This window comes from Cryptotermes secundus, unplaced genomic scaffold, assembly GCF_002891405.2.
Source record: "Cryptotermes secundus unplaced genomic scaffold, Csec_1.0 scaffold20, whole genome shotgun sequence".
Taxonomy (NCBI): Eukaryota; Metazoa; Arthropoda; class Insecta; order Blattodea; family Kalotermitidae; genus Cryptotermes; species Cryptotermes secundus.
Window position 1 is genome coordinate 267,236 of NW_019744406.1, and position 13,555 is coordinate 280,790.

The 13,555-nt window shown below is 43.4% G+C and overlaps 2 protein-coding genes across 3 annotated transcripts in view; one reads left to right on the top strand and one right to left on the bottom strand.

Moving 5' to 3' along the window:
• LOC117283114 overlaps window positions 1–950 on the top strand; it is a 6,023-nt gene extending 5,073 nt beyond the window's left edge. Inside the window, exon 3 of the mRNA XM_033755539.1 lies at window positions 427–950. Coding sequence (XP_033611430.1) covers window positions 427–746 — 320 coding nt within the window. The 3' untranslated portion in view covers window positions 747–950. The remainder of the gene's footprint in view (window positions 1–426) is intronic.
• Window positions 1–13,555, bottom strand: part of LOC111874632 — a 627,779-nt gene that overhangs the window by 223,407 nt on the left and 390,817 nt on the right. The window lies entirely within an intron of this gene.

The following is a 13,555-nucleotide window of genomic DNA, read 5'->3' on the forward strand; positions in this document are numbered from 1 at the left end:
CATGTTATTCACATTTCAGAAATCATATGAAGAAAAATTCCCTAAAATGGCCAAAAATGACAAGAAATACCCTTAAAAGTCCAAACATTTACCAGAAAATTACCCCCAAAATGAAAAAATGACCTTAAACCTAAAAATGTCTGAAAAATTAAAAAAAATTACCTATAAAAATTATATTTCTGTAACCAGCAGCTCATATCCGAGATTTATATATTTAAGAGCATCGCATAGGATACAAGGAAAAAAAATATGACATGTCATCAAAATCCGGGCCCTGGTTCGGGCTCCNATAATAATAATAATAACTTTATAAGAATCAAATTTGATTACAAGGTATGCTTTGTGAACTGCTCGTGAATCCTGAGTAGGCAGGTGGTGTTGCAACATTAACGCTGTCTAGTAACACGCACATGTTTCTGTTTCCAGCTCGCAGGAGGAAGAAGGGAAAGCTGAAGAAGATTCTGGTCCCAATTGCAGTGTTCCTGCTGCTGAAGGCCCTCACCCTCATTCCCCTGTTCATAGGCATCCTGGGCATCAAGGCATGGAATGCTCTGCAGTTGAGTTTCGGCTCTTTCGTCCTTTCATTCGCTCTGGCAATCTTCCAGTTATGCAGGAAGTTGGCTGGTGATTCTGCACCTCCTCAGACAATTGTGGCTCACCCTTCTGGTTATGATTCTCGACGCAGTTTCGATACTGGGTTCGATGCCCAGAATCTCGCCTATAGCGCTTACTCACAGGGCGCCTGAGGAGTTGAATGACATCGTTATGACGATTAGATCTTCAAGCTCCATACACAGATGGCACGACCTACTAAGGAAGACTTTTACGCGATGACACGTGGACAGAGACGATGGGCCTGCAACTCACGGTACCTGATACGACAGAATTTTATAACTTAAACAGATCGAAATGTATTAGATTTCTGAGGCAAATAATTATGTATATTAAGTTGTATTAATGATTATTACGAATTAAAATATTCATTATTATTTACTTTTAATCCATATGTTTAATTCATATCTATGTGGCTGCTGTTCGAGACGTTGAAAATATTTTATACGTTTCTTGAATATATAATCATATTCTGTAGGAAGTTGCATCAGCATTTCGTTCACATGTTGCGTACAGAATGCCGAATATATTTCCTGTAAATAAATACGGATCCAGAAGGATACCGTGTAAGATCTGAGGTTTTCATGGCGGTTCCTATGAAGAATGTCGTCTTCTGGAATGTGTGTAGATACCTGCTCACGCTGGTTCATCGCTCGCGGATTCCTTATACCATGAAGATGGAGGCGATACGTTCCTCCGAAACGTCGGTTTAAAAATATCTACACGTCGCCACATCCAAGAAGACGGCATTCTCCAGAAGGATATCAGATCACCAATGGCAAAAGGGAGTAGAAGACATTCATCAAGTGATACCTAGACGACCCGTTAAGACACACGTGACACGATACTGACGCTGATACGTATTGATGAACGTGTGTGATCCACCCCTCCAGTGTTCTGAAATATGCAGAGTGAGATAAGTATGAAACGCGAATTCTAAAATTCATTATGCGGTCTGCAGCTCGAAGAAACTTCAGAATTATATTTAAAAATGTATAGATAAATAAGAAATTTACAAGATGGTGTAGTATTTCATATTGTTATAATCATTCCAAACGTTTGCGAAATAATTAACAAGCTCAAAACAAAAAGAAAACTCCGTGACTTGAGTCCGCAAGCGAACTATACCAACCGAGCGACCGCCGCTAGTCGGCGAAGTTAGTGCTAACTTGTGCGGATAGAGGGTGTCACGCGGTCAGCGCAACGATTCCCCACGGCCGTTAATTTCGGTTTTCTAGACGGGAAATTAATAAGCTCATGAGACATTATTTCCTTTGACTACTATCTCCTTCCGCAAGAATTCGTTCGTTCTTTAGAGCTCTGCTCAATAATGGCCGACACGGAAATTGTTCACAGGGCACTATACAAGAGATGAAAACATTTGCTCACTCACTGTGTATCTGATTTCCACCACCTCTAGCCCATACGGTCCGTATTTCCAAGCCGGAGGAATAAAAATCTGTATACTTTGCATATCACCAACCTGAATACAAGTATATCACTCACATTTTTAAACAGTCTGAAACAATAATACTGAGGCTCTACAGTCCTTTGTTGGGCCTTGTCGCTTTTTCACTTTCTTGATCCTATGCTCCTTGGACGGGGATCTGCCCGTCGAAAGACCTCTACCTACACGCAGAACAACGCAAACACAGAATAAACGCACACAGATTCGAATCCACGATCCCAGGGTTCGAGCGATAGGCTTAATCTGAAACAAGAGTCTGACTTACGAATTTCTGAGCCGTGGTTCGCTGTTCTTTTATTGGACTATTTCACTGCATGTTTCGGCATAACAGACATTACAATGAGCAGCAGAAGCCTTAACTACAACTGTATACCTGAAGATGACCAGTTAAGCCGAAACATGTAGTGAAATTGTGTCCAATAAAGGAGCAACAAACGGCGTTGCACTTAGACGGCGCAGAAACCCCCTAAGTCAGATCTACACAGCGCAACAGGATGCTGAAGCCACGCCATAGCTCAAGCGGTTAGTCGTTGGCTTCCCACCGTGGCGGCCCGGGTTCGATCCCGGGGTCTGGTCAAGTAGGATTTGTGGTGGACAAAGTGGCGCTGGGGCAGGTTTTCTCCGAGTACTTCGGTTTCCCCTGGCAATCTTCATTCCACCAAATTCTCCATCATCATAATCACCCGGGGCACGCTACAATAGACCAAACAGTGGCCGCCGTTCAGAGTGGACCCTGTTGGAATCCACCCCCCACTAAGCGAATTAAAAAAACAGGATGCTGAAATGTAATATTGTGATACAATAGTACCCGATATAAGCTATCATCCCCCCTCGGTTACTCTTTATTACAGCCAATAGCAATATGATTTCAAAATCGCTGACGTACATAACCATAATGGGGATCGAAACAGCCAATACAATAGCAGGCGAAATGTGCAGTGAAATTTGCAGAACACTGAGATAATCTTTATTGCAATTATGAAAGAATAAACAAGGCAGCGCTTAGTACGTCTCGGTATTGCGTTGCGATGGGGATGTAATGGGCTTCACCTTCAGTATCACCGGAAACACAAATAAGACAGTAATTTCATTACACATTGGCAGTGACGTCACGAAGTTGGTTATACTCACGGAAACAGCGCTTAGTGCCCAGCGTCATAACGGCGTTACAGGGTGAATAACGTATACAAAACGAAAATGCACTTGATTCCGTTACACTGCGTCGGAAATTCCACGTATACGAGAACATGCTCAGTAAAACGTTCGTGCAGTTAAAATATGTATCAGAAAATTTAAAGAAGTGTCCAGTTCAGTTAACTTCACCAAACTCCGTGACTTAATGCTACCCCAAGCCCACCCACAACCCCATCACGAATATTGGCACCAACTCTATAAGATTTTTTAGTTTCTAGGGGTGAGGTGAGACTGAGCCCACTTTGTACGTCAGCCACTAATTGGCTTATTGCACCACTCCCAGATTGTAGATGATGAATGTGGAGCAGTCGGCTGAATAACAATTGGCAGGGGAAACCGAAGAACTCGGAGAAAATTTGCCCCAGTGCCATTATGTCCGCCACAAATCCCACATGATCTGACCTGGGCTCAAACCTGAACCGCCTGAGCTATGGCACGGCCACAAATTGTGTAAACCTCAAATACTCAGAATGATTGGCATCAGGAACTATCATAATGTATAGTAGTTGGCTCTTATTATATACAGAGTAGAGAGTTCATCATCAGCAGCACCAGGAGCAAAAGAGCAAATTTTGAGCAATACATTTCGTTACAAAATTTTACCAAATTTGATCTGGTTTTCACTTCTTTGGATTCCGACACAACAATTCTTTGCCAGGGCAAGGTCGTCAGCCTTGCGGCCAACTCCCAACTTGGAGAACCAGGTCTCTAATATTTATGTCCCCCAGTAACAGAGTGATCCGGTTATAAACCCAGGCACCAGACTCCCTTTCCATTGCCTTCTATAACTCGCTGCGCTGCCGTGGAGGTATTCTAAGCCGCCTCCATACAGGGAGCAGATAAATGTAAGCGTTATTAAAAATGATAGCATCATGCAGCATTCAAAAATAAAGATATATGTAACAATATCCCTGTTGATTTATGGCACAAAGTGTTTCTTGGAAACTGAAGAGTAAATACCCCCCTCTCTCACCATTTCTCCCTCCTATTGTGTTGGTATGGGTTCTGAACTGAATCGCCGCTGGGGTTTCACCAATCTACTGAAAGGAGTATTTTCAGCGTTAACTGCTAAACACGCTACTCCTCGGTTCGAAGAAAGCCTGACAAGCATTGGAACGTTATACTGTTTCATATACATTACCAGAAATTTCTCGGAAATGTTACATTTCCTCCGCAAGGAGAAAATTTTCCACTTATAAATTCCTTTTTTAAGCAGAATTTTAACTGCTTTCGTTTCCAGGTTCTTAGTGACAAATATAAGTTTTATTACGTCAAGATATATATATATATCGGCATATAGCAAAACGAAAGAATTCCTTTCCGAGTTTTCTTCGTGACTTGGGTATAAACATGCCAGTCAGTTTGGTAATTATTTACAAAACACTGTATACATACATTTAACATATATTTGGAAAGTGTATGTAAAGTTGTGGGGGCACGCGGTAGCGTAGTTGCTTGAGGTACTATACTACAAGCCGAAAGGTCGCGGGTTCGAGTCCCGATGTGTTTTTTTTTCAATTGATTTAATTCATCCAGCCGCACTACGGCCCCGGAGTTGACTGAGCCTCTAACACATTTCTACAAAACCACTGACAGATGAGGGTGACGTCAGCCTTACGCTCCGGCCGCACTTTACCCCCCCCCCAGGAAGATTCCTGGTACTCACTTCTGTTAGAGGCTAAGTCGACCCCAGGGCTACAGTGTGGTTGGAAGGGTTAATTCAATTAAAAATCTAATGACCATATCGGGAATCGAACCCGCTACCTTCCGGCTTGTAGCATAGTGCCTCAACCAACCAATCGTAATTTGCAAAATGTAGATTTATATGTAAAGGGACGTAAGTTATATGTTTAGTAAACACTAGTAATTTTCTTTTTATAATCCTGGAACAAGGATTTATCTAAGTGAGACAGTTTCCTTAATTGTGCAGTGTTACTCAGAATTCGTTTCATTAACACTATTCACAAATTCAGACGTCATTTAGAGGGCACGAGACAATTACAGAAGCTCTTCAGCGGCTAACTGAAGGTACAGCGTCTGACGAAAGTAACAGAAAAAGAATGTGGTTCTTCGAAAATTTCGTACTTTACTCGTGTTTCATGTTTCCTTCCTTGTTTCATAACGTCCTATATCCCACGGTATAAAAAAGACAGTCCGAAAGTTTGCTAGTTGATTCATTGTACAAACATTTTATTTTCCGAAGAGTTCTGTCTTTTAGGATATAACGCCGTATAGTCCACTGAAAGTCAAACCGACGTTTCGGAGGAATATATCGCCTCCATCTTCCTGGCCGAAAATTAAGACAAACTGGAAACCAGTGTGAAAACAGGTGACAAGTAGAGGCTTCTTGTTTGGCTTATTCAACCCTGAAGATGTAGGCGACATGATCTCTCGAAACGTCATTTAATTTTCAACGGAATATATGGCGTTATAACCCAGCACTTAGAACTTTTCGGGAGCAGAAAGTTTCCGACCCGTCATGTAGGCTATATCTGACAATGACGGTATTACACAGTACAAATATCCACATGATTTCAATTTGATATAATTAAGGGAAACAAACCAATGTTTCCCTCGTGAATTACATGGCGGCTTTCTGAGCAGGCAGCGACTGATTGCATGGACTGGACATGAAAACAATAGACGATAAGTCCTGCGTGCAGATGGTATTTTGTTACGAAGGGAAGTCCTAATTGGAATTTGTACTTCAGATCGGTAGGAATATATAATGACACATTGTTAGCAGTCATATTTAACGTAGGAGCGAGAATTTTGGGGATAACTGCAATACTTTCAGTAATTGCTGAAGGCAGCAAGGTAGATATTGCTGCACGTGATTATAATGAATAGCTTGTCTAATGATGACTGCATGAAGAGCTAGCGCGGGACAATATTCTCTGCAAATAAACAGGCTGGAACTCTCTTAAAGCAGACGGATCATTTTATTATGTTGGGAGAACATGTGTACTTTTCGCTTCAGGATACAGCTGAGTGGGCTCACATGAATGTATGTTTTTGTAACAATAAAAAGTAAAAAAAAAAAGGGTAAAGCTATCCCAGGAACAGACCGTAGAGGCCTATAAGGTTATGACACGTCGAGGTTCCAACATTTTCTAGACAGTCGGCTAACAGATGACGGTGAGGTTGTCAGCCTTACGCGCCGGCAGCCTTTTATCCCCCAGGAAGAGTCCTGGTACTCATTTCTGTTAGAGGATGAGTCGACCCCAGGGCCATAGTGCTGCTGGAAGGATTAGGTCAATTGATGAATCCAATGATCTTATCGGGAATAGAACCCGCGACCTTCTGGCTTGTAGCATAGTGCCTCAACCAACTACGCTACCGCGGGCCTCTATGATACTGGCAAAACAAACAAGCGCAAGCGAACTATACCGACCGAGCGAACGCCGCTTGTCGGCGAAGTTAGTGCCAACTTTAGCGGATAGAGGGTGCCGCGTGATCGGCGGAACGAATCCCCACGGCCGTTAATTTCGGTTTTCTAGACCGGAGCCGCGATTTCCTTGAAATAACTCCTCAGTTATCCTAACGAGGCTAAGTGGACCCCGTTCCAGATCCACTACTTCTCAGAAAATCAGGTAGCGCTGGGAATCGAACCAGGACCTCTGGATCTGTAGCCAGGACCACTAGATCATAGAGACGGTCATTTGATAGTGGCAGCGTCCTTAAATAACCAATCGAAAAACAATAGCTTTGAATAGCAAGATGAGCTTAAAGATAAACTGTATCGACAGTAAATGGACGGTAAAGGTAAAAGTCTCTCAGTGCTTTAAATGAGACATGGCCGAGTGGGGGTGAAAATCGGCGCATTCTTAGCATTTCGCCACGAACGTTTTAACCCCAGGGAAATAGCACATGTACCCAAAGGTCATGGCCGGTCTAGACACGGTGATGAAGCGAAATAAGTTCAATTGAGGATGGCCGTGTGATGATGTACGTTACGGGAGGCGTTGTGTAGGGGATAGAGTTCAGGTCACTCACCATATCAGGTAAAACCGAACAATGCACATTTCTGAACTGCATCTGAAATACGCATTAAGTATAGAGTGTACAGCGAAAGCTCACGATTACAATAAACTCTACCAGTCCTTCTTGAGGAACTGATACCAGCTCACATATTCAAGAATTTCCCATGATGTCTCGTTACCTTGTTCATGAGACCCCCTCCCCAAATGAATCTTAACTGGAACCAGATGAATTGTCAACATTCTCAGGTCATATTCCTTTAACGTTCGCTTTAATGTTTTCTTCTAACCTGCGTCTACATCCCCCCAAGTACCCCCTTCTCTTCAGGGTTTCTGATTACAATTCTGTATGCATTTCCGATTTGTCTCATGTGAATAACATGATCTGTACTTCTTAGCGCATATATGATCACTTTCGTAACTCTGGCTGAAAAGCAGACATTTTATAGCTCCTCATTATACAGTTTTCCCATCCCCTGTTACTTTTCTGTCTCTTAGTTTCAGATATTCTCCTCAGCACGGTGTTCTCACACTCAACTTATGTTCTTCTGTAAGCGCTGATACTTTATTTTCTTGACTACAAGAAGCAATAAAGATTGTCAGCCTTCAATCATCTTCTGTAAGCTCTGATATTTTCTACAACTTCCTGTCACTTCATCTCTCTTCGGTACAAATATTCTCCTCAGCACTCTGTTCTCAAACACTCTCAGCCTATGTTCCTCCCTTAATGTCAGAGACCAAGTTTTACATCCATACAGAACCACAGGCAAAATCGCGTAATTCCAATTTTTACGTTTTGAGACAGTAGGCGAGAAGATAAAAGGTTCTGTTCTGAATGAATACCAACCAATCAATTCTAAACGTGAACTCTGAGGTGACAAATATTATGTCAAAAGGTTCGTAATAATTATTTTTCGTAGGGAAGTACATACGTCATGTTAAGAACTTTAGGAAATATACAACATTCTGGACAAATAATAAGAAAAATTTAGAAGGTTCTCAGTACAAGGACCGTACAAATTGCTGCAAACTGTTTTCTGATGTGCAGAGTTTTAACATTCATCGATATATTTCTGCTCGACTTCGTGTACAGACAGAACGGGCGAAAGACAATTCTTTCAGACAGGATCAGTGGACTGCAAATCCCATCCCGCCGCTAGGCACGGTACACATAAATGAAGACATATCACCACGGAGCTGGGGCGAAAACACACTTTACTGCGGATGAGATGAGAATAGTGTCAGACAATGCATCCAACCAAGAATAGATAGTCAGCCCCAACTGCAGCACGGGATTCTACAGGCTTCATGAATGATGCCGCAAACATAACCTCAAATTTATCAACAAAATTAACACACCCTGCTGCCCACCGTATTAAAATAAATGGCACTTACTCTTTGTCTTCTTGACGGGTTTTTAAGTTGTTAAAGATAAGAAACACCCTTAAATAATAGAGCATAATCTTATTGCTATATTTCATAAAAATCCGATGTCATTAGAGGTTCAATGGAATGTTCATAAATAACATTATGATATAATACGGCATCGCTAAACCACGACGAACTTAAAAATATAAACAAAATCCATCCCCGGACCTTACTCTGAGAAGTAGCAAAACAGTTCACATTACAAGAAAGATATTTAATTTGGTCGTGGGTTCAAGTCCCGATGAGGTCATTGATTTTTTTTCAGTTGACCTAATCTTTCCAGCCGCTCTAGGCCCTGGGGTCGACTCAGCCTCTAACAGAAATGAGTACCAGGAATTAATTAAATAATTTTCCTGGGGAGTAAAGCGCGGCCGGCGCGTAAGGCTGACAACCTTACCGCCATCTTTGAGCCGATTGTCTCGATAATGTGGGACCCTCAACGTCTCACAACCCTATGGGCCTTCACGGTCTGTTACAGGGACAGCTTTACTTCATACTTAGCATGCTGGATCAAGAGGTAATGCATTATCCTGATCGAGGTATACTCGTATCTTGGTTTATCTCTGTCCGGATAAGTGCCTCTAATAGGTTGCGACCACTTCCTTCAACACTTCTGACTCGTTAATTACGAACCAACCTACGAACTGGAGTTATAAGAGTTTACGCTACTGTCAGCATCATTAAATAAGCTGCGCATAGATAATTAAAATCAGATACAGTATTATCTACCTCATGTGGAGGAACACCTCCACCGTAGCCCTGAGTATCACAGATGGCGATGGAAAGGGAACACGGTGCCTGGGGGTATAACTGGGCCATCCTGTAACTAGGGGACATAAATACAGGGACCTGGTCCTCCAGGTTTGGGGCTGTACGAAAGGCTGTCGACCTTGCTATGAAATCCAAAGTGAAAACTTGATGGCCTCTTTTAACAGACGAAACTGACACAATGTTCTAAGGAAAGTTTCGGCTCAAAAAGGGCTGATTTGCCAATGATGATGATGATTTTCTTTTCCCCTGTGGCGCTACAGCCCCAATTTGGGCCTTGGCCTACCTCCATGAAACTCTCCGTTTCAATTCGGTTTACTAGATCTTAGATATTCGGTAGGACTCCTTGGGTGGGTGATCAGCTCGTCGCAAGGTCTCTACCTGTATACAAACACAGAAAAAAGCACATACAGACACAAACACTAAACATCCATGCCCTGAGTGGGATTCGAACCCACGATCCCGGCTTCCAAGCGAGCGAAGACAGTTCATGCCTTAGACCGCTTGGCTACGGTGACCGGCAGATGATAATGTTACCTTCCGCTTTCATAGAAGTCCAAGAGTTGTCCCTGTGCTTAATTAAGACGTATGGTGGAGTGGATGAATAGATCCACGTATTCTTGACCTCGGCCCTAGTTGGTGAGTGGTCAGCTTCAGGCCCCGGCCGCTTTCTCTCACGGGAAAAGAGCACTCCATACCCACTGGTCGAGATGGGCCCCAGAACCGGTATGACCAATGTGAAGAAGAGAAATATGTTGGACTCGAACTCCGACCCCTCTGTAGTCCAGTCCGTAGCCAGTCAGTGTACGGACTGACCCATCCCGGATCCTTCATTTTAATGCCAGATACAGTTCTTGAACATCTTTACATCTAAGCTACACGCCTAGCCCATCGTCATAACCATACAACTGACATTAATTCCGTTTTCTGGTCGTTACGCCGTGCGAATGTTGGCTACACTGTCGAAGTTTCGGAGGTACATGCTGTCTCAACATTCAGTCTCAAAATGTGTAGGATCATAACAATCATACATGCTTGCGTTACGTGTAAAGAACGTTTCAGTAGTCAGTGATGTACACTATATTGGCATCATAATTTGGGGCTGTATAAAAATACATGAACATTTAATTTCAAAGTTTTTGTGCTTCTTTTCGTTTCCGCGGTAGAAGGGAAGATGTTAACAGAAACGAACTATAAATCTAGCATGGTACGATATGTGTTGACGCACTCGAAACCTCATCATGCGTACCTGCATACCAAGTAATACACCCTCAACTGTTTCCCTGAGCGGCGCAGAAAATCCCTCTGTGCCGTTTCGTGTCTTTTCTGGATCAACAGTCGTACTGGGATTTCCCTTCCTCTGAGAGTAGAAAGGAATGAGATGCTGCAGGGGGGACTTAACTGGAGGAATATATCGATACACTTACAACAAAAGCAATTTTAACTTTTCCCTTTCCTTCAACATGGAATCTAACGAGAAGCCTGTTGTATCGGTGTTCCTCCGTCCGAATATGGCTGTTGAAACACTAACAGAACGGTGTCCTGTAAAGTCGAATCTATCCTGAATCACTGAGGGACTGTAACAGCAGACCGTCACATCCAACTGACGGTGATTCATTTATGCAAGGTGACAAATGTGCAATGGAAGCCTACAAGGGCCTGCATTTTGCAGCTTCTTAGTGAGTTATATTCGATTCGAGTCGACTGGACTCGTTTCCGTCAGCGTGCCAGTAACCCGAGACTTGCCTAACTGCTTCTCTAACGGATGTTCTGTACACGTGTCCTGAGTATCTCCATAAAATTACCTACAGAGTCCATGATAGATCCTTCTAAATCCATATCTACCCCCTTTCGCAACTCTGTTACACAACCATATTGTCATGTGTAGGGTGGTACGCGTGACGAAAATGACGGGTTGTAGTTCGGATGATTGGATTTATCATCACCTTGGTCACAAAATTCCTTCATCACACTGAAATACAGCGCTATCGCTGATTTACACATTTTCCAGTTCACCGCTGCACACGCACTAGGTTTATCTGTCTTCACTAGTCGTCTCCTGGCAACGGATCTCAACACAGAAAGTAGCACTTCAAATCACTATGAAGTCCTCTTGCTATTTTGTCATCAATTACTCTGGAACCTCGAAACTAAAAATTCTTCTGGACTTACTCCTCCAGCTTACGGCTGACTCGTAACTGCCCCTGAATTAACTCTGTCACTGCATTTACTTCTTTTATAAGCACTCTGCACAGACCCTACGGAAAACACCGTCTCTATTGTTGCTGACGTCACTGTTTACGCGGAAGTGTATTTACCGACCTGCTGCTCAAAAACGGGTTGGATATCTCCGTTGTTCCACCGATCCTCAGGGTGGACGACATAGAAAACACACCCTCATCTACTGCTGCGTGTTGGACCGTGTTTACAGAGCTGTTGCCTGGCAACGCGTTGATCAAATCTGTCACAATATTTACAATGTTTGGGTCTCCAAGGCAAAATGAAGAGGTCAATATATGCAACAACAAATTTCGGTCATGACAGTTCGTGTTTGCTTGTTATTCTCATTTCTTATAATTAATATCAGGGTTTGAATCCTTGTTACACAGCTAGTGGGGTGGGAATATTTTTTTTAATGCTAGTGGGGTGGGACTAAGTCCCTTGTACTGCGGCCACGTCTGGCCTATTGTACCAGCCCCAGATGATAGGTGAGGGTGATTGTGGAGCAATTGGTGGAATGAAGATTGGCAGGGGAAACCGAAGTACTCGGAGAAAACTTGCCCAGCGCCACTTTGTCCACCAGACCCGGGGTCGAACCCGGAACGCCGCGGTGGGACTAACCGCGTGAGCTAGGGCGCGACCTCGACGGAGGTTAGTAGCCAGTTTCACAGCCCGACCGTTTAACCTCTGGGAATACCGCCCCCGGGCCCTGGAGTCGGATTGGACGCTGTGAAGGGGTTAAAACCTACTCCTGTAGCGAATAATCGAATCCCGATTTCTCGGCTACCTAGCTGTCCAGGCTGGCACTTGTAAAGCGATAAAGCTCTACAAATGAATATTCGCAACAGATGTTTTCAACGCTCCGGCCGCTTTCGCCCTTTGAAAAAGCCCCTGAGATCCGCTGTATAGGCTGAGTGAGTCACAGTTGATCCGAATGCTGTCTAACAAATAATAATCCTTATCATTCCGGGAATCGAATCCCGATCGCCCATACCGTAGCCATTGATGCATCTATTTAAGCTTCTAAATTACGTTGATCTTACCTTAAGTGATCATACGAACATATAATATAACATTTCATCAACTGATAACATCAAGCAAACAGGGTGCTTTCAGTGATCTAGAGTTGTATTGCAGAGGTGTCTGGTTCAAATCTCGGCCGAGAAACCGGCTATACTGACAGATTTTTCGTAGTTTTCTTCTGTCCCTGCAGACAAATTCCGTTATGGTAACTCGATTAGGCCACATCAGATTCCTCTTTATCATCCTAAAATCCGAAGCAACATAATCTTGATACTGATAGAAAAAAGTAAAGCTCTCTCTGTAACAGGCCGTGGAGGCCCATAGGGTGGTGGGACGTCGAGGCTCCCAGACTTTCTCTAAACAGTCGGCTCACAGATGGCGGTAAGGTTGTCAGCCTTACGCTCCGGCCGCCCTTTAACCCTACGAAGATTCTTGGTTCTCATTTCTGTTAGAGGTTGAGTTGACAACAGGGCCATAGTGCGGTTGGAAGGATTAGGCCAATTGAAAAATCCAATGACCTCATTGGGAATTGAACCCGCTACCTTCTGGCTTGTGGCATAGCCCCTCAACCAACTACGCTACTATGGGCATCTTTGACACTGACAGCATCGTTAAATGGCACATCGAAAAACAATAGCTTTGAATAGCAAGATGAGCTTAAAGCTAAACTGTATCGACAGTAAATGGACGGTAAAGGTAAAAGTCTCTCAGTGCTTTAAATGAGACATGGCCGAGTGGGGGTGAAAATCGGCGCATTCTTAGCATTTCGCCACGAACGTTTTAACCCCAGGGAAATAGCACATGTACCCAAAGGTCATGGCCGGTCTAGACACGGTGATGAAGCGAAATAACTCCGCCCGAA